Source organism: Monodon monoceros, unplaced genomic scaffold, assembly GCF_005190385.1.
Source record: "Monodon monoceros isolate NGI ecotype Baffin Bay Population unplaced genomic scaffold, NGI_Narwhal_1 Super_Scaffold_6, whole genome shotgun sequence".
Classification (NCBI taxonomy): domain Eukaryota; kingdom Metazoa; phylum Chordata; class Mammalia; order Artiodactyla; family Monodontidae; genus Monodon; species Monodon monoceros.
In genome coordinates, this window is record NW_021703783.1 from 90088555 (window position 1) to 90115140 (window position 26586).

The 26586-nt window shown below is 55.5% G+C and overlaps 1 protein-coding gene across 5 annotated transcripts in view; it reads left to right on the forward strand.

The window, feature by feature from the left end:
• The window catches only part of CYTH4 (cytohesin 4), a 31065-nt gene extending 7308 nt beyond the window's left edge, over positions 1–23757 (forward strand). The window contains exons 2-13 of one of the 5 annotated variants that reach the window (XM_029204834.1): positions 1728–1810; positions 3755–3819; positions 4992–5058; positions 6593–6711; positions 8388–8468; positions 10260–10372; positions 12291–12439; positions 18233–18344; positions 19779–19855; positions 20237–20308; positions 20814–20968; positions 21766–23757. In XM_029204834.1, coding sequence (XP_029060667.1) covers positions 1728–1810; positions 3755–3819; positions 4992–5058; positions 6593–6711; positions 8388–8468; positions 10260–10372; positions 12291–12439; positions 18233–18344; positions 19779–19855; positions 20237–20308; positions 20814–20968; positions 21766–21838 — 1166 coding nt within the window. In that variant the 3' untranslated portion in view covers positions 21839–23757. Of the gene's footprint in view, positions 1–957; positions 1811–3754; positions 3820–4991; positions 5059–6592; positions 6712–8387; positions 8469–10259; positions 10373–12290; positions 12440–18232; positions 18345–19778; positions 19856–20236; positions 20313–20813 lie in introns of all 5 variants that reach the window. The other 4 variants (XM_029204837.1, XM_029204833.1, XM_029204836.1 and 1 more) reach the window with 4 other exon arrangements.
• Positions 23758–26586: the final 2829 nt, after the last annotated feature.

Here is a 26586-nt window from a genome sequence, read left to right on the forward strand (position 1 = left end):
ACACACACACACACACACACACACACACACACACACACACACACACAGCAGCTGAGGGAGTGGGTGCCTTGGTCCTGAGGGGGAGAACTGGGTGACACAACATGGCTCCCATTATATGTGTGTTGTACCCTTCCCGTATGTCAGATCCTCACTGAGTGTTTGACAAAATTCAGATTTTTTTAATCCTGACCACCACCGTCTAGGTTATGGTTCATGCTTCAGAGACAAGGACACTGGATAAGTTGAGTTTCAGGTGTGGCGGATGTAACAAAAAGACTCAGAATAGCAGTGACTGAGACATTCTCAAAACTTATTTCTCTCTCATTGAAAAGTCCAAGTGGGTAGCTGGTGGAGGTGAACGTGATGACTCTTCTCCACATGGCTGCCCAGGGCCCAGCCTCCTTCTAGCTTGGTGCTCTGCCACCTCAATACCCAGCTAATATCTCAAAGTCCAAGATGACTGCTCAGTCAACAGGAGGGGAAGTAGGGAAAGGGACCTCTTGATATTCTCTGCTTTTATTTGGAAGAGATCATATCTGTCCTTGCAAAACCTTTAAGAAATGTGGCCAGGCGCTTCCCAAAGCTAGGACTTGAGAGTCGAGAGGATGTGGATGGGCAGACAGGAAAAGGCATCCCAGGGCGGAGGAGCTGTAGAGGCAAAGGTGGAGAAGTAAGACTGAGAGTAAGACTGAGAGACCATTTGGGGGGCAGTGAGGAGCAGGCAGGCTGGACTGGCAGGCTCTTGTTGAGAATAAGGGGAATAAGGCTGGCTGGCTGGATGAGGACTTTTCCCCCTATGGAATAAGGATTCCATGGAGATTTTGACCAGGAGAGTGTTATGGATGGGACAGGAAGGGGGGTGGGGGTAGAGGTAGGTCAGCTGACCCAGGTGGGGGAATGGTCATAGCACATTGCCAGAACATTGGCACACCTGTGTCTCCTTTAATTCACTTCCAGGTGACGAGGAAAGGACTCAGACTTTGTCGTCATCCCAACCCAAGTCCCACCCTGGCTCAACAACTTGTCCCTTTGGGACCCTGGCCAGGTCACCTCACTTCTCTGAGCCTGAGTGTCTGGGGCAGGCACTGTGAAATGTGCCCCCAAATTCAGTTTCCCCATCTTACATAGTAAGGATATCAGGACCACCCTATTAAAGGCTCATTACCCAGCCTCCCTTGAAGGTAGCTGTAACCGTGTGGCTACATCTGGCCAATGGGATGTGAGGCAAAATGATCACCACTTCCTGGTCATACAAACAAATGAATAAATGACAGATGCGTGATCCAGTGAAGAAGTAACGTTGCCACAAAGGATGAGTGCCTTCAGCAAGTGTTGCACTGAGCACCGGCTATGTGTCAGCCTCTTTCTAGGTGCTGAGGATACAGGACTGAGCAAAACTGTTGAAGTGCCTATTCTCATGGGGCTGAGTGGAATGAGTAGAACGCAAAAGATGCAAGTAAACAAGATGGCTTAGGGAGTCTGTACCCAGAGGGGCAGAAGAAACGTAAAGCTGGTAGGAGGGGAGTGTGGGGAGGGACTGCTTTAGACAGGGCAGTCAGGAGGAGGTGACATCTGAGCCAAGGCCTGGATGAAGAGGGCAAGCAAGTCATGGGTTTCTAGAAGGAAGAGGGCCCTGGGGAAGTGAGAGCTAGCAGGGGTGGCTGGAGCCGAGTGATGGAGCGGAGGGCGGGGAATGAGCCAGGGACTGCCAGTTCTTCTCTCTCCAGACCCAGGGGAGCTGAGCAGCGGGGAGGCCGAGGAACTGCAGCGGATCAAATGGCATCGGAAGCAGCTTCTGGAGGACATCCAGGTGTGCTCACACTCACGCTCACAAATACACATGCTCTGGTCCACCCACATGTTTGTGCTGACACACCCTCAAACCACACATACCCACAAGCAAGCAGTCATACATGTTCGCACACCTCCTGACCCAGCCTGGGCCAAGAGCGGGGCCAGATTCCCGCCCACATGTAGCCTCAGCCCCAGCCCCCAGGAGTGGGGAGAACAGAATTCCCAGGGGAGTCCCCACTCCTGGGTTCAGTTGCTAGGGCTCAGAGAGAGCCAGGAGAGCAGGGGAGAGAAAGGGAACCATCAGTTCAGCACCTACTATGTGCAGAGCCCCACCTGTATGGCCTCAGCCTGGTCTCATCTCCAACCCGGACCTCAGATTCATCCCCCCGAAAATGTAGACCATTTGGTCAAGATAACACCATTATCTGCCCAGCACTTGTCAGTTCACCAGTTTCTCAGACATTAGCTCATCTGATTCTCAGCAACCTTCTGAAACAGGCCCTGCTTCTGCTCCTGGAATGTGCCACCATGCTCGGTCCTGCCCCTGGGCCTTTGCACTCACCGTCCCCTCTGCCTGACACTCTCCTAATCCCTCCTCATGGCTCCTTCCTCTCCTGGTTCATTCTCAGCCCAAATGCCTCTCCTTCTAGGGGTCGCCCTGTTCACTCTGGCTGTAGTTGGTGGGACCCCACTGCCCATCCCAACGCGTGTACACCTAAGATTCCAGAGAAAGACGAAGGCACAAGATAACTCCCTCAGCAAGTACTTACCATGTGCCAGGCTCTTTCTAGACCATTACTCTGATCATCTTCTACAAGGTCCTTTCATTTGCCCCATGATCCAAAGTCCAGTGGGGTGAGCTCCATGTAAGGAGAGCCTGGGTCTGTTTCCCACCACTATAACCCGAGTCCAATAGTCAGAGCATAGTAGGTACTCAGTTAATACTTACGAGTGAACCTTCATTTTATTTGTGGGGAAGCCACTCAGTGACTTGGCCAAGTTCACATGGACAGGAGCTGACTGGGCTCAGAAAGAGGCTCCAGGCCCCGTGCTGCTCCTGGGCCCCAGGACAAAGCCCTATTAGGACTACCCCCATCCCAAAGATCTTCAGGGAGGTGAGGGAAGGCAGGGGTGCCTTTGGGGGCTCTTGCTGCTGCCACTGAGTTAGGGAGTCTCCTCTGCCACTGGGCACCTCCCGCCAGGTCAAGATGGAAAAGGCTTGGGGGGTGTCAGGGAAAGCAGAGGCTTGGAGTCAGATGCTGGACATGTCCCTTCACCTCTCTGGGCCTCCGTGTCCTCTTCTGTAAATTTCACTGGAATTGCAAAGTCCCTGAGAAGAGGTCCTGTGCCGTCTTGTACCCTGTTGACCCATAGCACCTGGCTCGTAGTGGCCACAGAGTCTAGGGAGCGGGACAGGGTAAATGGATGGATGGAGGGAAACCAGAGAGGAGCTGGGGCCTGATCATTGGGTGAGAGTTTGTACCTCCTGCCTGGCCAGGCAGTAAGGAGCCATGGATGGAGTTTGAGTGGAAAAAGGGCCGGCACCAAGCTGTGCTTCAGAAAGATGGCAGCTGGGCCGGGGAGGGCTTGTCGGGAAGCTTTGGCTCAAGGGTAGGACACTTTTCAGCAGCAGAGGTGAGAGATGGGAAGACCGGAAATAGAGTGGGGGAAGGCTAGGGACTGGGGACTCCCTCACCCCACGAGAGGAGCCCCGGGAGAACTAGGGATAAACAGAGGCAAGAAGTTTGGCTTGGGATTTTGAGGATATGAGATATTCGGGAAAGGGATCCACCAGGGGGAGGGTCCCTTAGTGGCAGCTCAGGACAGAGGTTTGGGAATCACGCCTGGAAGTGGGAATGGCTGTGTTTGGGGGGAGGTGGGGGTCGTGAAGCCCTTTCTGTCCCAGGCTCCGCCCCCTGACTCTACCGCCCCACCCTCCCCCCCGCCCGCCACCCCACAGAAGCTGAAGGACGAGATCGAAGATGTGTTTGCTCAAATCGACTGCTTCGAGACAGCAGAGGAGAGGTGAGGGGCCCGGCAGGGGACCCTGGGAAGCTGCCACAGTGGCTTCCTGAGGACGTCACATGCCATGAGTGAGAGTGGATGAGCCCGGGCCCTGGTGAAATCAGGGGTCGGACCCCCAGAGGGGAGGCATAGGGGGGTGAAATAGGAACAGGGCGGCCCCGACACTCCATCCCGTGGTCTGGTCTTGTCCTTGCTTCCAGCAACCCCTCTGATCAGCAGCAACCCCGTTCTCCCACCTCCTCCACCCAAAGTCCCTCCCAGCCCACCCTGACCCAGCCCCTGACCGATCGCTGGCCAGGAGCATCCTGGGTTGGGCCAGGGAGAGGGGAATTTCAGCCCCAAGTATGAGGATTAGGAAGCCAGGGGCCTTACAGGGACAGGAGCCTGGCCTGTGGCAAGGCCGAGGCTGGTCCACCTCACTCCACCCGTAAGGTGTCATCACCCCACCCCTTCTATAGGAAGACTGCCCCTGGCTCTGTGACCTGCGGTCGGTCCTCCCCTAACTGAGCCTCAGTTTCCCCACTTGTACAATGAGAAGGTTGGTCCCTACATAATCCCCTAGGGCCCCAGGGCACTGACTCCTCCATACGGTGTCCCAGGAGATCCCCACCCTGCCCCTGCCAGCCTTCAGTTCTCTGATGCCTCTGATCTCCACCTTCCTAGCCCGGACACCTGCGCGCACTCACGCCCCCATACACACGTGCACTGCCGCCGTGTCTCCAGCCCCAAAAGACAACAACATAACACTTACACGGCACCTAACGCTAGCTGTTTTCAACGCTTTAACCTCTCAACAATGCTTGGGGGGCAGGTGGTAGAGTCACCGCATGCTACAGATGAGGGAACTGAGTCCCAGAGAGATGAGTGGGATTTGCACCAGAAGCCTGGCTCCAAAGCCTGTGCTGTTACCCACAACCTCCCTGTTATCTTGCTCCCCCTCTAAGCATGGGGCCCCTCTAAATCCCCCCCAGGAGCATCTCTGGCTCCTGAGGCCACAGCTCCAGAGCTTGTAGCTCAGGAAAACCCTGCATTTCTCACGTTCTCCCCGGTGATTCCAGCCCCACTTGGAGGCCCTTAGGGAATACTGGCTCTAGCTGAGGGAAGCGTCCTCGGGGATTGGAGGGGTGTCCTGGGGTCCGGGGGCGTCCAGGTTGATGTCTTCCTGTCTACAGCCGCATGGTCCAGAAAGAGAAGGAGCTGAGCATCGGGCGCAAGAAATTCAACATGGATCCCGTGAAGGTAGGCAGTGCGGGGGCCGAGTCAGGGGGCCGGGAGAGCTGCATGCTGGGGCCCTCCACGATGTCCTCTTGTTCCCCCTCAACTGACACAATTACCCACTTTACAGATGAGGAAACTGAAGCCCCGCCGGGCTCAGCATCTTATCCTGCCCCACGCCTGTTATGGCTGGGGGCTCCGCCACCCCACAGCATAGTAGCTCCGGGGCATGAGGTGGGAGCCAGGAGGATGCGATGGGGTCTGTGATGTCTGTCCACCGCTCTGTGAGTTGGACTTTGGGCAGTGGGGCCCTTAAACTCTGGGACTCAGTCTCCAGAAGTGTCTTCCAGCCCGTCGGCTGGGGAGCCAGTCCTGAGATGCTGGTGTGGAGCCCTGAGTGCTCAGGGCTCAGCTACGCTCTAACCCCACCCCCACTGGTCTCAGAGCACCCCCAGTCCCCACCCCTCGCCCAGCCAGGTGGCCCTGGGCTCCTTTCCTGTAGGAGCCGGGACAGGAGGAAGCCACAAGTTGACACACGGAGGTGGGGTCAGGGAAGCCACGGGGTCCCTGGAAATTTACTGCTCTCTCTTAGAAGGTTGCCTCTTCCCCATCACAGGCCTCCCGTGTCCCAGTGGCACAGCAATCAACTCCTGCCCCCATCCACACGGACCACACAGACCACACACACACACACACACACACACACACACACACACACACACACGCGCGCGCGCGCGCGCGCGCGCATATGCTAACTCACTTCCTACCTGATCCTGCCTGAGCGCCCCTCAGGGAGGGGCCGCTGAGGGATCCCCTGGGCCATCTGCCTGTCACTCAGAGCCCTCCACAACCTGTCCCCCCTCTCCCAGCAGCCTCTTCTCCAAAAGGAATAGGGACTCGAAGGCATCATCACGGAAAACCAGACACCAACCCCTCAAACTCCTAAAATTAGATGACAGACTTCCATTGCCTGGGTTGTGGGGAGAGATGTCTGAGATATTGTCAAATCAGAAAATCGGGCGAGGCACACTTCCATTTTCACACAGAAAAGGGAGGAAAGGACCACCAGGGAAACTGTCTACCTCCGAGTGGCAGGACCGAGCAATTTCCTCTCCTTTTGACTGAGCAGTTTTTTTCTAATTTTTATACAATGGACATAGATTACTTGTAAGAAAAAATGAAACACTATGTTTAAATAATATGAATTTTAAGGGGGACAAAAGGAAGGGCTGAATCATTCAATCTTAAAATTATAAATTCATAGAATCATCGAAGCATATCATCAAAGAGTGTCAGACTGAAGGGCACTCTGGAGAGCACCTGGCATGAACCTGGTTCATGGCAGGAACCCCATCTCTCTTTGCACGTCTCTGCTGATGGGGAACTCACCACCTTACAAAGGCAACTTCTATTAAGGAGGGAACACAACTTCCCAGAACAAGCTGTGCCAATGCTAGAATGCCAGGCCCAGGGCTCTGGCCACAGAGGCTCTCCCCCTCCCTCCTCCCAGGCCAGCTGCTGGGCGGGGCTACTCACAGGCTCTGTGTACCACCTCCAGGGCATCCAGTATCTCACTGAGCACAAGCTGCTGACCCCTGATGTCCAGGATATCGCCCAGTTCTTGTACAAGGGCGAGGGCCTCAACAAGACGGCCATCGGCACCTACCTGGGGGAGAGGTAAGGAGGGCGGGGCCTTAGGGAGGTAGAGAATGAGGGTGTGCAGGTGTGCACAGGTGTGGGTGAAGGGATTGTGTGTGCAGGTAAGTAAGGGAATGAGTCATGTTAGGAAACTCATAACTCCTGGGGTTCAGCGGCCTAACTGATCACGTCCCTCCAGACCCTGAACCAAGGGCTGCCTGCCGGCCTTCATTCCTTCCTTCACTCATTTAGAAAACAAGTAGATATTTTTAGTATCTACCGTGTACCAGGCAGTGTTCCAAGCCCTGGATTTACACCAGTGAACAAGATAGACAAAACTCCTGGTTGGGGGGGCGGGCAGGGGGATTAAATTGGGAGTATGGGATTAACAGATGCACACTACCATATATAATAGATAAACAACAAGGATTTACTGTGTAGTACAGGGAACTATATTCAATATCCTGTAATAAACTATAATGGAAAAGAATTGAAAAAAGAATACAGATATATACATATATATGTATAACCAAATCAATTTGCTGTGCACTTGAATATAACACTGTTGTAAATCAATTATACTTCAGTTAAAAAAAAACAAACCACTGGATGTCCAGTGGTTAGGACTCGGCACTTTCACTTCCATGGGCCTGGGTTCAACCCTAGTCAGGGAACTAAGAGCCCACAAGTCACGTGGCACGGCCAAAAACAAAAACAACACAAAATCAAAAAGCTCCTACCCTCAAGGAGGTACATTCTAATAGGGAAGGCAGATCCCACAATATGTAAAATAAGTTAGAAAATTATAAGTTCTTTGGAATACAAATAAAGCAGGGAAGGGAGATGAGAAAGTTCTGGGAACCATGCTTCGAAGGCTGTGGACTTTAAATAGTTGTGGACACAAAGGGTCTCACAGAGAAGGTGAACTTTGACTGAAATTTAAAGGAGGTGAGCAGTGCAGCTCTGGGGGAAGAGCATTTCAGGCAGAGGGAACAGTGTGTGCAAAGGCCCTGGGGCAGAAGCTGCTTAAAGAACAGCAGGCTAGTGAGACTGGAAGAGAGAGAGGAAGGAAGAAAGTAGTAGGTGACAAGGTGGGGATCCCTGAGAGGGTTCTGGGCAGAGGAGTGGTCTGAGGGGACCCTTCTGGCTGCTGGGTGGCAGATAGACTATAGGGGACAGGCGTGGAGCTGGGCCAACAAGCCAGGAACCCTTCCCCCAGGCTCCCCGGAGGACACTCTCCTTCTAAGCAAGCAGGGAACCCAGGTGGCAAGAAGGGCAACGCTTTCTGATTTCAGATCAGGGAAAGGGAAGGAAAAGGGGGTGGGCATTTTCTCTTGATTTTACAGATGTGGACACTGGGGCTTGGGGAGGTCAAGTGGCTTGTGTGGGGTCACCCATGAAGGAAGTGACAGAGGAAGGATTTGACTCAGGGCAGGCCGCTCTGAAACCAGAGCTCCCCTTCTGTGTGAGGACAGTGCTGGTGAGCCGTCGCGGGGTGGGGCGTCTGCTGTGTGTGGGAGGACATGGACGCGCACACGGGGGCGGGGGGGACTGTGATGTGGGCTCAGACAGACGTGAACAGACCAGATGGTGGCTGGATTCAGAAGGAGGACATCTCTCCCCTCCTTGGCCTCCCCCACCTCAACCGCCCCCCCGGAGATGGGTGCCAGCAAATGCCCGAGTGTGTCCAGCCCTCCCTTCTGCCTCCTCGCCAGGGACCCCATCAACCTGCAGGTCCTCCAGGCCTTCGTAGATTGCCACGAGTTCGCCAACCTCAACCTTGTCCAGGCCCTCAGGTGAGTGGTGCAGGGGGCAGGGGCCTGACCCTCGAGGGTGGCACGGCAGGAAGGGTTGGGGCATCACCATCCACATGGCTAACAGCACAAACAAAGCATCAGGAGAAAGAATGAATAAATGAGGGAACTCCCTGGCGGTCCAGTGGTTAGGACTCAGCGCTTTCATTGCTGAGGGCCCGGGAACTAAAATCCTACAAGCTGCGTGGTGCGGCCAAAAAAAATTTTTTAATAAATAAATAAATAAACTTAATTAATGACATTATCCCCCACATAGAGCTGAGGTTAGATGAGATAATAGGTGTGGACTGCCTGGATCAGTACCTGGCTCGTTACTACTACTACTATTATTATATTACAGCATTATTATAATAATATTAAATCATAATCATTATTACTATATGATGCCATTCCCATCCCACCGCTCTCTGCATTAGTGCCTGTCTTACTTATTTTATTAATGCAGCTTAGTGTGTACTGCATTTATTATTACTTATTATTTTCTAATTAGGATATTATTGTTGCTACTCATTTTTACAACAATGGGAGGCATTACAGTACATGCGTTAGGAGCACAAGCTCTGGAGCCAGACTGCTCAGTTCATATCCTATCTCTGCTACTCACCCCTTGGGAAAGTCACACACACACACACACACACAAAAAAAAAACCTCTCCGGGGTTTCCCTGGTGGCGCAGTGGTTGAGAGTCCGCCTGCTGATGCAGGGGTCATGGGTTCGTGCCCCGGTCGGGGAAGATCCCACATGCCGCGGAGCGGTTGGGCCCGTGAGCCATGGCCGCTGAGCCTGCGTGTCCGGAGCCTGTGCTCTGCAACGGGAGAGGCCACAACAGTGAGAGGGACGCGTACCGCAAAGAAAAAAAAAAAAAAAAAAACCTCTCCGTGCCTCAGTTTCTTCATCTGTAAAATGTGGATACTAACAGTACCAGCCTCATAGGGTGGTGAGGACTAAATGAGAAAATGCTTAGAACTGGTCCACCGTCAGTGCTTAGTATGTCTTGCTGCTGCAGATGATGCCTGGAAAATCAGCTCCTGAGTGGGGGCATTTGTTCTGGGCTTTGATGGATGATTAGGAGTTTGCTAGGCAGAGAAGGAAGAAGCCACCACCATCTAAGCAATGTGGCCTTCCCTTTAACTCCCATGCTTTTTAAAGGAGAGGGGTAGGTTGGGAGTCTCCAACATTCATTTGTTCATTTATTCACCTGTTCATTCTTTCACTCATTCAGCTAGCCTTTACTGAGCAGTTACTGGCTGTCCCAGCTCACCAGGAGATGTGAGAGGAGCAGGCACTGCCCTTGCCCTTGCCCTTGGGGAACTTAGTTGGAAGCTGTGGAAATCATTTACTTCTAAGAAAGGGATGCCCAGCCAAGGGAAGACACTCCCCCAGAGACCCACAGTCAAATCCCAGGGCCCAGTGGCCAGGCGGGGAGGGACCTCAGAACCCGGGAATCCACAGGGCTAAGGTGGACTGGGCCGCAAATGGTGCTGGGTCTCAGATGCGCAGAGGGGTGTGCCCGCTCAGCTCCTGTATTCTAGAAGAAAAAGCATTTCTTGGATCCCTCCTGCAGTCTTGGTGCTCAGAATAACAAATTCCACTGACCCCACCCCCACCCCCCATGAGCCTAGATGACGGGTGCAGAGTCTCTCATTCACAGGATAAAGAGACTAAGCCTGGGAAACACAGAGCAGTTTATGGCGTGGGGGGATGGGGTACCCCCTAAGCCCCCTGTTAGAGCCTCCCCCACCTCCACTGCCCATGGTTCTGTTCTTCCCCCAGACAATTCCTGTGGAGCTTCCGACTGCCAGGTGAGGCCCAGAAGATCGATCGCATGATGGAGACCTTTGCCACCCGATACTGCCTCTGCAACCCAGGTGTCTTCCAATCCACAGGTGCCAGTGTGGGAGGGGACCCTGCCAGACACAAATCTGCCTTCCAAGGCACCTCGGCCTCTCTACCCACTCAGGTCTCTCCCAAGCACCCAGACCCTGGGAGCCCAGATCCCCTCATGAACCCTCACTGAGTTCCAACTCTGTGCCAGGCCCTCTGCTGGGTGCTTGTCAGGCAGAGCTGCCTCAGGGCACGATCCTTGGGAGAGAAGGCAGGAAATAATGGCACAGGGTGCTAAGGCATCAGTGCCTCATCTGAGGGCAGGGATGGGGGAACTCAGCGTGTCCAGGCTGGCTTCCCAGAGGTCCTGAGGTCTGAATGGGGTTTTGAAGGATGAATAGGAGTTCTCCAGGAGGTCAAGGGGAGAAATGGCCTTTTAGACAGGAGTTCTAGTTTGAGCAAAGGCACAGAAGCATGAAACAGCCTGAGCAGGATGCAGGGCGCAAAGGGGTATAGAAAGATATCAGCAAAGCTCAGTCCCCCACATCCCCCAACATGGTGGGCGAAAAGTCATCATGGCAGGCTTATCCTGGCCTCTTCTCTGGGTCTGAAGATACCATAGCAATAACCAAGTCCACATATTGAGCACTCCCCACGTGCTAAGTGCTTTACCCATGCAAAGTCATGTAATCCTTACATCCACTCTACAAGGTCATCAGTGTTCTCATCCCTGCAGAACACAGACTCCGAGAAGCAAAGGGAGCTTTTCAGCAGTATATCCATGGGCAAGTCCTGCAGAGCATTTGCCTACCTTGTAGTTATATATAAATTAGGGATTTGCTTGTTTGTTATCTGTCAGCCCCACAAGTCTAAATATCTCACAAGGATGGGGACCATACAGATTTTTTCACCAGTGAATCCCCATTCTGTAGCACTTAGGAGGTACACAATAAATATTTGTAGGAAGGAAGGAATTTTAAAGCACCAGATTTGAATCACAGTCTCACTACTGAAGTTCGTGACCTTGGACATGTAAACTCACTCTCCCTGTGTCTCAGTTTCCTAATCTGTAAAATGATGGTGGTAACAGTGCCTACCTCATAGTGTTGTCAAGGGCTGTAAAGAGCTTAGCACAGGGCAAGCACCAACATTAGTGCCACTGCTACCAGAGGGGGAATTATCGATGTTCTAGAACATGAAGCTACTTCAAAGTTAAACCTCCTAATATTGCAGATGGGGAAGCTGAGGCTCTGGAAACTCAGGTACTTTCCAAGGTCAACCGGAGAGTTGGGGACACAGCTGGACTTCCCTGGCTCTGGACCCAGGGCTTTAAAACATCATAGAGTAGCGATCACCTCCTTCCCAAACGCTCAGCCCAGCCTCGCTCCCGAGCACGGTGAAAGTCTGAATAATGGAACAGGAGCACGGCTCCGGGAGCCCCACAGTGCTAATAAGATTACCAAGTGGCACGTGACGAAGCCCTGAACGGTGTTGCCAACAATAAGCATCCTCTGAGTTCCAAGAAGGCAGAGAACAGAGTGGGCAGGAGAGCTGGGAGGGCTCGGGGGGGGGGGGGAGCTGGGGGGGGGGGGGGGGGGGCTGGGGTGGGGGGGGGGGGCGGGGGGGGGGGGGAGGAGGGCTGGAGCTGGGGGGCAGGGCTGGAACTGGGGCCGAAAGAGCGGGAGGGTTTAAGTGGGTAGAAAGGGAAGAGGAGGGATTGCCTGGCAGGGGCCCCAGAAGGAGCAGAAGTACCAGGGTAGGAAGGCACACAGGGGCTCCGGAACTGACACCTGAAGCTTGTTTGGAGCAGGGAGCCCCATAAGAGTGGGAGGCGTGGCCAGGCCTCAAATGCCAAGCCGGGAGGACAGAGTGGACCTTCAGGACATTGAAACGGCCCATTCTTGGCCCCTAGAAGGGATTGGGGCAGGGGAGGGGGGAGTGGCCAGGGCCAAGACTGTGACCTCTGTCCCGTCCCCACAGACACCTGCTACGTCCTGTCCTTCTCCATCATCATGCTCAACACCAGCCTCCACAACCCCAATGTCCGGGACAGGCCGCCCTTCGAGCGCTTTGTGTCCATGAACCGTGGCATCAATGATGGCAGTGACCTGCCTGAGGAGCAGCTGCGGGTAAGAGGGGTGTGGCCCCACCTAGCCCCATCCCCAGGCATCCAGGAGGAGCCTGTCCTTAGGTCCATGGCCCAAGAGGGGCTCCTCTAAGATAGGCCGCTCCAGGAGAGGGCGCTGCTGAGATGGCCCTCCCAAGTTGGTCACTGTCTTGAGAGGGACCATCACAAAAGAGGTTGATCCCGAGAAAGGCTTTCCCAAGTGGGCCCATCTTAAGAAGGAGGTCCAAGACTGAACACCCAGGAGGTCCTCCCAGACCTCAGCCTTTGGGGAACTCTGGGCACCCATCATTCACACCTTCCAGAAAGGGTGCCTCACGCAGCCTAGGTCTATTTTTTGGAATCCCAGATTCTGAGACTCTCAGTGAGTCAGGGCTGAAAATCCCCAGACTCTGCTCAAACCCCTCCCTCTTTCAGAGAGGAAGGAACAGGTCTTCCACAGGCTACACATCAGCTCGAGAGCCGAGCAGAGCCCAGGCCTCCCATCCCCTCCTCAAACAGCCCCACCCCTGCTACACTGCACCGAGCCCTGTGCCTGGCATGGGGCGCCCAGGGATGAGTAAACCCACATTCAGGGTCTGGTAGGAGGATGATACACATGTGAATTATAACCCTGCGTGATTCATGCTGCACTGACCGTAGGATACACAGCTATGGAGACACAGAGGACACTATTATCACTCTCCTGGGAGAAGGGGAAGGGTGCCATCCTGGAAGACTCCACAGAGGAGGTGACTTTTGAACTGGGCCTCGAACGTTGAGTGGGAGTTTGCCCAGAGGAGAAGCAGGGAAAGGACATTCCAGAAAGAGGAACTGGCCAGCATCCGACCTGTTTGGGAAAGGGAGGGGCATCCAGAGTGGCCAGCTGGGTATATACAGACCGTGATGGGCACCGAGGTTGGGCCAGAGAGACCATACTTCGAACGACAGCCTCAGGAGTTTGCCTGCTTCCTATGGGCAAAGTGGAGCCAGGAGCTGTTGTAGAAACACAGGAGTGAGATTCAAAGCCTGGCTCTGCAAAAATGAATTGACAATTCATTTCTAGGACCAGAGACGCCCCAGAGCTCAATAGAGCTTCAGTTCCCTCCAGGTCAGAGCACGGCAGGAGGGGAGGAGACGGTGTGAACCCCACCCTGGCAGCTTAGCACCCTGTGTACCTCCGACAGCAGAAGTCTGGTCGGTGGGGGGAGAGCCTGAGTCTGGAGCGATTCTGGTGCCCCTCGGTGTTTGAGAACAGCCTCGCCCTTAGCCCACCCTCCTCCTTGGTCCCCAGAGACAGTTTATCCTGGTGGGCAGGGGGCACGACGTAAAATGAGGGCTTGAAAGTAGGTTAGAGCTCAGGTCAAGTACCATCTCCCTGTTTGCCCGCTGGGTGACCTTAAATAATGACTCACCCTCTTGGAGCCACCATTTCCTCAGCCAGGAGAACAGGGATAATGATGCCTGCGTCACAGAGCTGCTGTGAGTAGTAATTTTTAAAAATGTAAAGGGCATAGCCCATGCCAGGTACATAGCACGAGCTCTAAAGTGTAGCTTAGGTCGCCATTAAGAGTAATTAATAATAATTTAAAATCCCCAGCCCTTAGGAAAATGCCTAAAACGTGAAAAGCATTTGAAAACTGGGAACACATCTCATCGCGGTACTTGGGGCCGGAAGCTGGGCGCACCTTGTCCAGCAGGTAATGAGTTAATGACACGCCAGCACCAGTCCTGTGGGATCTCCCAGGTGCCACTTTATTGCTTCAGCCCCCAAAGAGCCTCCTTCCCTCCTGAGGTATTTTTCCCAATTCAAGCCTTTTGTTAACAATGCACTGCATTTGTATAGAGCTTGTAACTTTCTTCTCATAGGGCTCTCCGGTCTATTATCTCAATTTAGCTTCAAGCTCTTCCTGGGAGGTCTGGGAAGGGTTTATTATCCTCCTTGGCAGCCGAGAGGGGCAGGCACTGAGCAGGGGAAAGAACAGAGCGTTGGAGTCACAGCCACATCCAAGTCCTGGCTCCCCCATTTTCAAGTTGTGTGACTTTAGGTAAGTGGCTTGACCTCTCTGAGCTCCCGGTTTATAGGATTAGTGTAGGTAAGCTTATAGGATTAGGAAGGCATTTAGCACAGCACCTATGTCGTTGGACTGGCTAGTTAATCCAGAAGCTTCCCAGGACACAAAGTGAACCACACTGGCCTGGTCCTTGCTCTTCAAAGCCTCAAGGCTTTCACAGGAAGCTGCTCAGGACGGGGGGTCCTCTTGCTTTCTCTTGGGGTCTCATCTTCCCCATGTGTAAAGCAAGGACTCGGCTTTAAGCACCTTCAGGTATTGAGTTTGCAGCTTTGTAAAAGGATTCTCCAGGACACATAACATTTTTAAGTGACCTGATTTATGAAATTAAATTGACACAGATACATCACCTAAAGAGAGGTCACCCCGTGACCATGAGGGTGTGCAGCTGGGAAAGGCTTCAAAGAGGTGCATGATGGGAGCTGGGGCTCAGGCATGTTGAGCGGGTCTTGCCCTGGCCACCCTGATGGGGACGGGGCGAGTGCCTAAGAAACTCAGCCCAAAGGTACAGGGTGTAGACTCAGAAGATGGGAGATCAAATCCCAGCTCTGCCCTTATGGTTGTGTGCCCTTGCGTGTGAGCCTCAGTTTCTTCATCTGCAAAGTGGGCTGATGACACTGACCTCACATTGTTCTCCTGAGAAGCAGACAAAGCACTTCAAGAACCTGGCACCACTCACCGTGACAGCGTTGCCCAGAGAGGGAGCCAGGGTGGAGATGGGGAAGAAGCAGAGAGGATAGAAGGAGGGCTTGTCCACTCTCCAGTGCCACAGGTGGAGAAACCGAGGTCCGGGCAAGGGAACAGTCTCCCAGTTCAGGGCATCTTCTGCTGCGGGCAAGGCCGGACCTCCTGGGTTCCTGTCCAAGCGTCTCCATCAGAACTGACCATATGCTGGGCCCATTAAGCCATCTCGACAACCTTAGGCAGCAGGTACCATCCCCAGTTTACAGCGAAGGAAACTGAGCTCCAACAGAGGTAGCTGGCCAAGGGTCTCAGTCTGTGAGGAGTCCAGATTCAAACCCACGTCTGTCTGACTCCAAAGCCCTTCCCTCTGCAGGGACCAGAAAGCAAGATTAGGGGATGGAGACCTTGGCCGTGTTTCCCAGCTTCCAGTTTCTTCCTGGCTGGAGGAATCTCAGCTCATATCATGGAAAAGATGGGGGATTGATGGTTGGCTTCAGGCTCGGCTAGATCCAGCTGCTCAGTGAGGTCAGAAGAGCGCAGTCTGGTCTCTCCACCTCTGAGCAACCTCCTCTTCCAAGTTGGCTTCCCTCTTAAACAGGCTTTCCCAAGTTGCAGCAAAGATGGCCTGGGCAGCTCCAGGCTTCCATCTTGCTTTATACTTTAAGCTAGAATCCCAGAATTAAGGCTTAGTGAATTAAGGCTTATTGACTGGCGGGGGTCACAGGTCCCTCTCTGAACCCGTTGCTGTGACCAGTAAGATGAAATGCTCTGATTAGCCAGATGGGAGTCATTCACAGTCTCCTGGAGCCTGGGGGCGTGGCAGGTGGGCAGTGAGTGTCAACCCCCCCACCCACCCAGCAACCTGGACAGAAAGTCCAGGTGCAAGGATGTTTTATTACAGGGGGCGGGGGCAGGGGGAGCCTGGGGTTTACAAGGTACAGGAAATGTGGGTGAACTGAGCTGTTTCCCTTGTGGGAGCAGAATGTGTAGGCTGTAGGGCGCCTGCCAAAGGTGCCATGGGGCTCCCTGCGGGTGTCATGAAGGATGAGGCCCTCCCTGTCCCCCTGCTCACCTCCTTGGACCTTCAGAATATTTGTGCTGCCAGCTTCGCTGACAAGGCCTTGCTGCCACAGACCTTGTTCAACCGGCCACCGCCACTTGGGGAATCCCAGGGCCAGGCTGGGCCAGGGCAGGATGGGTAAGGCAGGGCTTCCCGGCTGCTTTAGGGATGCAGGGGTTCCAAACAGAGAAAGTGATCCCTGCTCTTCCGCACTCACCCCACCACAGCCAGCGGAGCCCACTCCATCAAACCCAGGAAGACCTGCTTCCAGCCGGCACTCTCCTCCCCACCCCCCCCCCCCCCCCGTCTCTTACCCCTCCGCCACCCCTAAGCTCCTGGATCAGAAAAGCCCTTTAAAAACCAGAAAACACCATTTCTAAAACTTTGGGGAATCGAACAGTACTTGGGAAAATTTTCCTTTAAAATTTCAAGGAAACCATCTGAACAGCAGCACAGACAACTGCAACAGAAGGAAATGATGTCATTATCTCACGGATAGAGACCCAGCATTGTGTCTGGTTTTAGTCAGCAGAATTAGACAATTTAGAACGTGTTTTCCAAACACTCGGGAAATCTGGGCAGGTCGTCTATGGAACGCAGTGCCCCACGGCAGGGGGTTCAAAACACACAGGGGTGATCTGTTGCCAACATCCATATCTCTCCCACAGGGAGGTCTTAGCCCTGGCTTGCATACTTCCAGTGACAAGGAACTCATTACCCTACAAAGTTGCTCCTTCCATATTTCAGCAGCTCCAACTTCTAGAAAGTCCTCCATAGAGAACTAAAATCTGCTTTCTGAGAAATTCCTACCCCCCAGAACAGGTCTCTGGTCTCTGCCTAGGAGAGGGGGCTTTAAGAGCCTAGGTCAGCATCCCACCTTGAGTCACAACATGGGCAGCCAATCTCCAACTCCCTAGCAGGTCCTCTGTGTCCCCCAACCCACGATACACCTGGAAGTCTAGCGACTGCACCTAAAAGAAGAGGAGACCCCTTCCCCCTTAGATGTTGTCCAAAGAGGCACTGAATCCGGCTGCTGTGCCCCAGAGAGTGTGCGTGTGTGTGTGCGTGTGTGTGTGCGTGTGTGTGTGTGCGCGCGCGTGCGTGCACGTGCACGCATGCACACGCACGCACACTGGTGAACATGTGTGTGCCTGTACACATCCCAGCCAAGCATCCTGTCTCCAGACATGGGGGTGATGGACCCTGACTCACTCATCTGACCCTTGAGAGCGGTGCTGGGTGGTCAGGGTGCAGGTGGGGGCTTCTCCTCCTCACCATCTTCCCCTCGACTTGGGGGCAGGGAGGGGCTCTGACCCCAGTGTAGTCCATTTACTCTCCCTAGAACACTGGGGGTCAGCATTGTCCATTTTTCAGATGTAGACAGAGCAGCTCAGAGAGGTTGAGGGGTGTGCCCGGGGTCACACAGTCATCAAATGACCGAGCTGGGATTTCAGCCCAGGTGGCCTGACACTGAGCAGGTGCTCTTCCACACGCCTTCTCCCGCCACTGGCTGGGATTCCAGCGGGAAGGTGGCGGATGGGAACCATCGCCGCTACGTCAGCAAACAGTCGCTACCCTGCTTTAGGCCAGGCCCTGGGGGAGGCTCTGGGGTTATGACACCCAGGCCTTTCCTGGAGGAGCTCCCCGTCTACCTGGGGAAGTCAACCTCAGCAAGCAAACTGACAGCAAAACAACTGGCCGCTGCGGGGACCATGGGTGACGCAGCCAGCACGGTCTCTCTGCGGGGCTCACCCCACCCGCTCCATTCTACAATAGCACAGGGGGAGGCGTGACATGGGGTTGGGGACAGGGGAGCACCACTGGGCCTGGGGGGACCGGGGAGGGTTTCCCCAAGAAAGCCAGGGACCAAGGAGGAGCTAACAGGAGGGGAAAGAGTTTGCCCAGAGGGCCAGTGGCCTGCCCGAGGTCACACAGGCGGAACCCAGGCCCTGGACTGGGATGAATGTCACAGCGGGTCTTTCCCTCCCTTCTCTCGGGGCAGAACCTCTTCGACAGCATCAAGAGTGAGCCCTTCTCCATCCCCGAGGACGATGGCAACGACCTCACTCACACCTTCTTCAACCCCGACCGCGAGGGCTGGCTACTCAAGCTAGGTGAGAACGTGCTCATGCACGCGGGGGACGTGCACCGACGTGCCTGCACACTCACGCAACGGGTGAGAACGTGCTCATGCACGCGGGAGATGTGCACTCACGCCACGCGGCTGCCACACACACGCACTTGACATGCAGCCTCGGGGGTACAGTCAGGTCAGCCCCAGGTCTCCTGACCCCTGGAGCAGCAGTCTGCCCGTGCCATCCGTCCATCTGTCTGTTCTGGGGATAAGGGTACAGTGCGGGAGGGGAACGATAAGCAGGAAGTGGGGACGGGAAGCTGACTGATTCATAGATAAACGGTTCAACCGCAGGTCCTTCCTGAAGCGATTCTGAGTTAGCCCAGACCCAGTGAGGTTAGAGCATCTGCCCAGGGCCACACAGCCAGCCAGTGGCGGATTTTGGTGGGCAGAGGGTTGGGTGTCCTTGAAAGACAGATGGAGGGAGTGTGACAGGATGTGGCTCGGGAGCCTTCCCTCAATGGGACCAGGGGACACGGAGGGCCTCGGGCCTGCAGAGGGGAACTGTGGCGGGTGCCACAGCTGCAGCGGCTCCGTATGCTCCTGCCACCCCCACACACTCCTGGGCGCCGCCCCAGCAGGGGCAGCCCAGCCAGGCACAGTGGTCCTCCAGGGCAGGGGAGGACAGACGCCTCGTGTTGGAGCAGGGGTCCTGGCCCGGGGTGCCCATCCAAGCCCTCCATCTCTCCAGACCCACCTCCCAGTTTACCCCCCTGCAGACTGCAGCCTCCTTCCTTGCCCAGCTGACTGTCCTCAGTCCCAGGGAAGCTCTAAGTCACAGATCCCAGCTCCTCCACCCTTCCTCAGCCTGAGTTTCCACAGCTGCAAAATGTCCCATCCCTGGGACAGTTAAATGTGTGGGAAGCCAAGCACTTGGGCTCTGGGGCTGGGACACTGGGGTTCAAATCCCAGCTCTGCAGACAGACCTCGAGCAGATGACTTAGCCTCTCTGCACCTCGGTCTCCTCATCTGTAAAATGGGGTTAATAATGGTCCCCTCCTCATAGGTGGTTATACGGATTAGTAAGTGAAAGTTTTTTGAAATCTCTAGAACATTGCCTGGCAAATGAAAGATGAAAGGCTTAGCATAGTGCCAAGCAGGGAGTGGGCCAGGGCATGAACGGAGGGGTGAGGGCAGCAGGAAAGTGCAGGGAATGACCAACCTGCCCCAGGGCCTGATCATGGAGGAGCCTGGGTCAGGCAACTCAGGGGCAGTGCGAGGGTGATAGAGCCACTCAGGTTTTAAGTCAGGAAGGGATAGATAAGGGGGAAGGTGTGGCAGGCAAGGGGTTGGGGGCTTGCTGCTCAGGTGGGGGCCCAGAGGAGAGCGTCTGAGGCCCTGCTGTTCCGTGGAGGGAAGTGCTGGTGGCCCAGGGCAGAGGAGGGCTGACTGACTCCACCACTGGCTTTCGCAGGCGGCCGCGTGAAGACGTGGAAACGACGCTGGTTCATCCTGACGGACAGCTGCCTCTACTACTTTGAGTTCACCACTGTGAGCCTTACCCTGCCCTGCCCCTCCCCCCAAACCCTTTCCAGACTCCCACTAAGTGGTCCATTGACGGAGCTTGGGGCCCCTTGAGATCTTTCGGACCTCCTCCATACCCATTTTACAGATGGGGAAAACTGAGCTACAAAGAAGGGAAGGGGCTGGGCCAAGGTGCAAGGCAGAGCCGGGGCTTAAAGTCAGGCCTCCTGACTCCCAGCTCTTTCTCAGCTCTTTCCGTGCTGCTCCCCTGCCCTCTCCAGGGCTGCACAGAGTCGGGGGAGATGGGCACACTCCTCTCTGGGTCTAGGGAGCCCCCAAGGTCACTCCCTGCCCTTGGCTTTGAAGCTCCATTTGCAGACCCTGACCTTGTCTCCCATTCCCCTGCAGGACAAGGAGCCCCGGGGAATCATACCCCTTGAGAACCTCTCAGTGCAGAAGGTGGATGACCCCAAGAAGCCAGTAGGTATCGGTATGGAGGCCCGAGGCCAGAGCGGCTGCGGGAATTTCCAAAACAGGGTGGGAGGAGAAGGGGTGCCCATCACACCTTCCGGGTGGCTCAGGGTTGCCTCAGTCTCCCTCCTGGGGCCGTGGATCCTGGGGGCAGGTCAATGGCATCAAGAGGGCCCGGCCTCGCTGACTCTCAGAGCCTGACACTGGCTCGGGGACGTTCAGTAAGTCTCCACTCATTTCTGAGCCTCAGTTTCCCCATCTGTCAAATGGGGATTTGAAGAAGAATCATGGATTTAGGCCGAGCCAGGCACGTAATAAGTTCTCAGCGTGAGGAGCTGCAGCTTCTGCCCCTTTGCCTCTCACAGGAAGGCCCGGGGGTCGGGTCTGTCCTGCCGCTCATCCAAGCGCTGGTCTTGCCCAAGTGTCTAGGCCTCTCTGAGCCTCCCGGAGAGCCCAGTGTAGCAGCCCTTTCCTTCCACCCCTGCCCTGCCTTCACCTGGCCACTTCCCCACAGTTCTGCCTGGAGCTCTACAACCCCAGCTGCCGAGGCCAGAAGATAAAGGCCTGCAAGACGGATGGCGACGGCAAGGTGGTAGAGGGCAAGCACGAGTCCTACCGGATCTCGGCCTCCAGCGCCAAGGAGCGGGACCAGTGGATCAAGGCCATTCGGTAATGGGTGGGCGGACTGGTGGGGAGGTGTCTCCTGTCACCTTCCAGAAGCGCCTACTTCTCTTGGAGCCCTGTTTCCTTGTCTGTAAAGAGGGCTAACTCTAGAATCTCCCTCCTGTTTCTGGCATGCAAATCCCTTCCACACATATTCTGTGAGCAGCCCCTCTGGGCCGGCACAGTGCCAGGTCCAGGACACAGGGGAGAGAGGCACCGCCTTCGTAGGGATGGTGGAGGATCACGGGAGATGTTGCATGTAAAGCTCTTTGCCCAGCGCCTGTTAGCATCAGGACCCATAGTGGCCCTGGAAAGACCTGATGGAGGTGGAGAGGAGGCCTTTCTAGGTGGAACAAGCAATGCAGGCAAAAACAAGGGGGCACGTCAGGCCAAAGCCACGCTCACCTCCATTTTACACATGAGGACTGAGGCCCAGAGAGTGGAGGGACTCGCCCAGGGCCACACAGCCAGTGAGGGGCAGAGCCGTGACCGGCAAGCAGTTCTGCTGGTTCCACCTGGGCTCTTGTCACCTCCTTCTGAGAGTCTGTTGGGAGCCTGGGGAGGGGTCCAAAGACATTTGGGGGCAGAATTCCCAAGGCTCTCAGGCCTCAGCCTCACCCCCTCTGGCCCCGCCCGTGGGACTCTGGGCTAGGCCAGCGAAGCTGGACACACCCTGGCTTGGTCCCTGCTGGGGTCATCTGGCTTTTCCCCTGAGGCAGGGCAGGCCGACCCCTCCCTGGGATATGAGACTCTTTAAGTCAGCCTGCCCAGCCCTTAAATCTTTTCACCTACTCTAACTCCAGAGCCAGCATCACCCGTGTCCCCTTCTATGACCTGGTCTCTGCTCGGAAGAAGAAGATTGCCAGCAAGCAGTGAGCTTCCTGGGAGGTGGTGCCCAGCTTCCTGGGAACCCCGTGACCTGTGGTACCTGGAGACCTACCTCCCACCCCAGGGTACCCTTTCCTGGCCCGCAGACATCCTCCTTCAACCCCCTTCACTTCAAGCTGACAGCAGAGGGGAGGAAGGGCTCAAGAAAGAGGGTGGGTGGGAACCACCGAGGGCTCAAAGCCCGACCATGAGGCCGCTGGCCCTGGACACCCAGGAAAGGCCCTGCCCCAGCCCCAAGTCCACCGCAGTAAGGGGTGAGGAAAGCAGCCCAGAACCCGGCACCCCGCCCTCTCTCTGGGGCTCAGTTTCCTCTCCTGTCAGACGTCTCCTTGCCCTCTGAAATGCTGTCAGCCCTCGGAGCAGGAGGGGCCTGTATGCTTCCTACCCTCCGCCATGGTGATGCCCCCTCCTTCTGCTCAGGGGGTTTCTCGGCCAGCCGCTCCCCCATCCTCATCTGGGGCTTGGCCTTCCCTGCCCAAGGGACACACGTACACATCTCAGACCCACCGACAAGACCTCTGGGAGACCCGAGAGCACTGGACTAGAAGCCCTGATGCCACGGTTTCAGTCCCAGCTCTGTCTCCAACTTGTTGTGTGCCCTCGTCCAAGTCACCCTCCTTCTCTGGATCCTGGAAAAGTACGGTGTTTGGAGAGAAATGTCTTGGCCCTTCTGGCTCTGTGCACCGCCCCCACTGCAACCTCCAACCTGCCAGCAATGGCCCTAGGTAGGTCCCAGCAGGGCATGAGCTGGCCACCTCCCTCCTCTGAGACTGCTTCCTCCCGGTAGAAGGACAGGATTGGACTGGGTCTCCCAAGGAGCTTCTGGCTGGAGATGTCTGCACCAGAGCTGGAGGGGGCTCTGGACTGAAGGCTGCTGGGAGGCAGAGCGCAGAGTGGGCTCCATCCTCAAGGATGTCCAGCTTAGAGAAGGGGCGGGTGGGACTCCTCAAGAAAATGGCAGACAGCATCCCAGACAGATGTACTCAGGCGGAACTGGCGGTACAATCAAGAAGCCAAGTAGAGAGCTTTGTGAGCTGTGGTTACCAAGAGGGTTACCTGTGGCTACCTGGAGGCAGCGGCCATGCCAGTGAGTGACACAGAAGCTTGTAGCAGAGTCTCAGCTACAGCTTCCCTGCTGGACCACTGCCCAGGGCTCCTGTGGTGGTGAGCAGGGTCCCAGCATCCTGAGATCCTCTAGCGTAGCAGCATCAAGAGTGGAACTGCCTTCCCAGCCCACAGGCAGGCAGCTCTCCAGGGAGATTCCAGCCTGGAGGAGGATTCCACGAACAGGTTTCTTCTCAGTAGCACTTCTCACCCCATCGCACAGGCCCTGGGGGTGTCCCTGGAGGGAAGTTCCCTGGCAGGAAAGCAGGATATGGGGTTACCTCTGCCCCACTCCCAGCCTGCGTGGGCAAGCCAGAGCAAGGTGGATTCCCCCCGGGGAAGGGAGGCAACCTCTCCTCCCCTCCACCTCCCACACACATGCACACTCTCCAGGGTGTCAGGATAGAGTAGCTGCCTTGCAGTGGTGAGACCCCTATCTCTGGAGGTGTGCAAGAACCTGGTAATGATATTGCACTGACGAGGATCTGGTTGGGCATCTGCAAGAAGAAGCCTTACAGGACGTTTGAGGTCTTCCACAGACTCCATGTCAGCCTGTGAGCTGAGCGCCACCTCTGCTGCCTCATTTGGCCCCTGAAGGGGCAGCCAGGCGTCATGGGCTCTGAGGTTCTCTCCTGCCACTGGTTATACACTGGCTGTGTGACCTTAGTCCACTTCCTTCCCCTCTCTGGTCCTCAGCTTCCCCCCACCCCCGCATCATTGAGAGGGTGGAATGGGGGATTTTCTGGGCATGAGTGACTGTTCTGGGAATCACTCAGAATAGAGAATAAAGGTCATGATTCAACTCGTGAGGGGCTCTGTCCTGTCTGTGACTACATCTCCCATCCTTGAGCCCACGCTGCCCCTTCACCATCCCTTTCCCAGCCAGAGGGCAGGAGGGCCAGACAGGGAAGAGTGGACACTCCAAGGACCCTGGACCCTCATCCTCTGGGCACTGGGGCTGCCACACTGGGCAGATCTCCAGGGGCTGGATTTGTGTCAGGGGTCCCTCAGAGCATGGGCAGGAGTGCACTGGTTCTGCCAAGGCCAGGGGAAAGCAAAAGAACTTTCCAATAGGCTGCGCTGTCTAAAGAGAGAAAGAATGCTGCTCAGGAGATAGGTAATAAGCTCCCTGTCTGCAGAAGGATGCAAGTACAGATTGGCTCCAATGATCACTTGGGGTGTTACGGGGGGACTTGAATTTGGTCATCTTCATTTATTTGTACTTTCCACAATGTTCATTAAGTGGACAAGACAGAATCCCTGTCCACATGGAGCTTACATTTTGGTGGTCTTGAATTCTAGGACTCTAGGCAGCACCCTCGGATGTGTAAGGCACTGAGGTAGCCCCTACACCTTAACCCAGCCCCCTGCCTGAAATTCCACCGTTGAGTCCCTCCTTGAAGACCTTAAGGTGCTGGACTGATCAACATGCTTTCATTTGGCCCAGGCTTATGGAGCACCTACTATGTACCGGGTTCCACACACAGAACCAGAGGTCCAAAGATGATCAAGGCAAATCCCCTGCCCTCAAAGGGAGCTCAGTCAGCCGGGGAAGACAGGCGCAAATGAGGCCTGACAGCCCAGGCCAACACTTGCCGGTTATATAGAGTGGAGCACAGGGGCTGGTGGAGGACTGGGCTGAGCTGGCCGGAGAGGCAATCTAAGGGGCTTCACAAAGGAGCTGTACTTGAGTGTTGGCAATCAGGTGGGAGAGAGCTCACTCACGTCTGCTTCTTCCCACCACACAAACACTGACTGCAAATTCCTCACACGCCAGACTGTCACTGCTCGGTGCCTGGCACAGAGGAAGTTGCACAATAACTCTTGGTTAGACTGAAGTCAACTGAAAAGGCCCTCAGGGGCTCCACATCAGGAGATGCAAATATCTGGAGGCGCAGGGAACTGTGGGAACGGTGGTGCCGGGCCCGGGGGGGGGGGGGCGGGGGGGGGGGGCGCGGGCGGGGGGGGGCGTGGCTAGAGAGGCAGGCAGGACCACATCGCAATCTGATCCAGCTCTGACTTGCTGGCCCAGGAACTCCCCTGCTCCCGTGGCCTCTGCCCACCTTCCCACCCTTCTGCCACTCTTCACTCTGGGCAGCAGGGGGCTCCCACCACCCGTGGATGAGAGGTTCCACGATACAGCCAGACCGGAGATGGGATCGGCTGCCCCTTTCAGGGATGAGGCCTCAGCCCAGAGTAGAGCCTGGAACTGGGCCTCCTGGAAACGGATGCACCTGGCCGACTAGGACCTGCGGGCTTGAGCAGGCCCAGACACCCATGGGCACAGATAAGCATGGGCCTCCCCTCTCCCCTCATGCCAGGCACAGTCAGCCCTGCTCAGCCTAGGAGTCGGGATACCCTGGGCTCTGGCTTTCTGGCTGCGGGACCCTGAACTAGTAGCTTACCCTCTCTAGATGTGATCTTCCTCCTTGAAGGGTTCTGACAGGTGAGTTCTAGGACACAAACCTTTAGCGGGGACCTCCCTGTGCAAGGGAGTCTCAGACATGGGTACCAGGCAGCCCCTGCCCTGGGGTGAATTGAGACTGTTCTGTGTGGCAGGGTGGGTGGCAAGTGAGAAGGTGCCACAGAAGCCACGTACTGTAATAGGCCACAGGGGGCTGTAGTGAGGCCATCCGGAGGCCCTGGGTTCAAGGCCCGACTCTACCCTGTGTCTTAAGCAAGTTTCCTAAGCATTCTGAGCCTCGGGTTTCCCATCTATAAAATGGTAATGATAGAACATATGCAAAATACCTAGAACAGTGTTGAGTACCTACTCAGGGTTACATGCTACTATTATTATCCATCACAAGGCAAACTAGGAACATGCTTTTATGGAGATACAAAACAGGCTGGACCACTGGAGGAGGAAAGATTCAGGGGGGGTTGGGGGGTCGTAGATCTGGGTAGGCTTCTTGGCAGAGGTGCCCATGAAAGGTAAGATAAATGGAGGCCTGGCTCTTCCAGCCAGGAGGAGCCAAAACAAGGATGCTTGATAAGGCAATGTATTTCTGGAACTCCCTTGAGCCCCCAAAACAAGCCCCCAAAGCAAGAGGAAGAAAGGTTGAGGGGAGCTGGGCCCTGCCAGGGGCTGAGCTGTGTGCACGATGCTGTAGTCCCTTGCATCTCCAAGGCCACCGAGCCCCTTGTCATGAAGCTCTGGCTGGGGATCCAGTAACATGGCTGCTGAACTAGGCCATCACAGAACGAGGGAGAATAAGCTTGGCACCGGATGGCCTGGGGTGGAGCAGGAGGGGGCAAGGGGGACCCCTGCACAGTGCCTCGGAAGTCGGAGCACTTCTGGCCTGGAAGCACAGAGCTGGCCCTGGGACCCTGTGCCCGGATGCCCAGGGCCAGGAAATGGGGGGCAGGCAGCCAGGAGTCGAGCGGCAGGTATGAGAGACCTGGAGAAATTGATTTATTAGAGACAATGAAAGGAGCTAAATATGTTTGCCAGCTCAGTGATGACTCAGGCGCTCCCCAGGGGTCCACAAATTGTGAGCATCAGAGAATCAAAGACAGGCCTCCTCCCACCCGGGCTCTGCCAGCCTGGAGCCATCCTTCGGCAATGGAAGGACCACTCCAACTGTCCTGAGAGCCTGGTCCTCAAGGGGCAGCAGAGACCTAGCCACTCC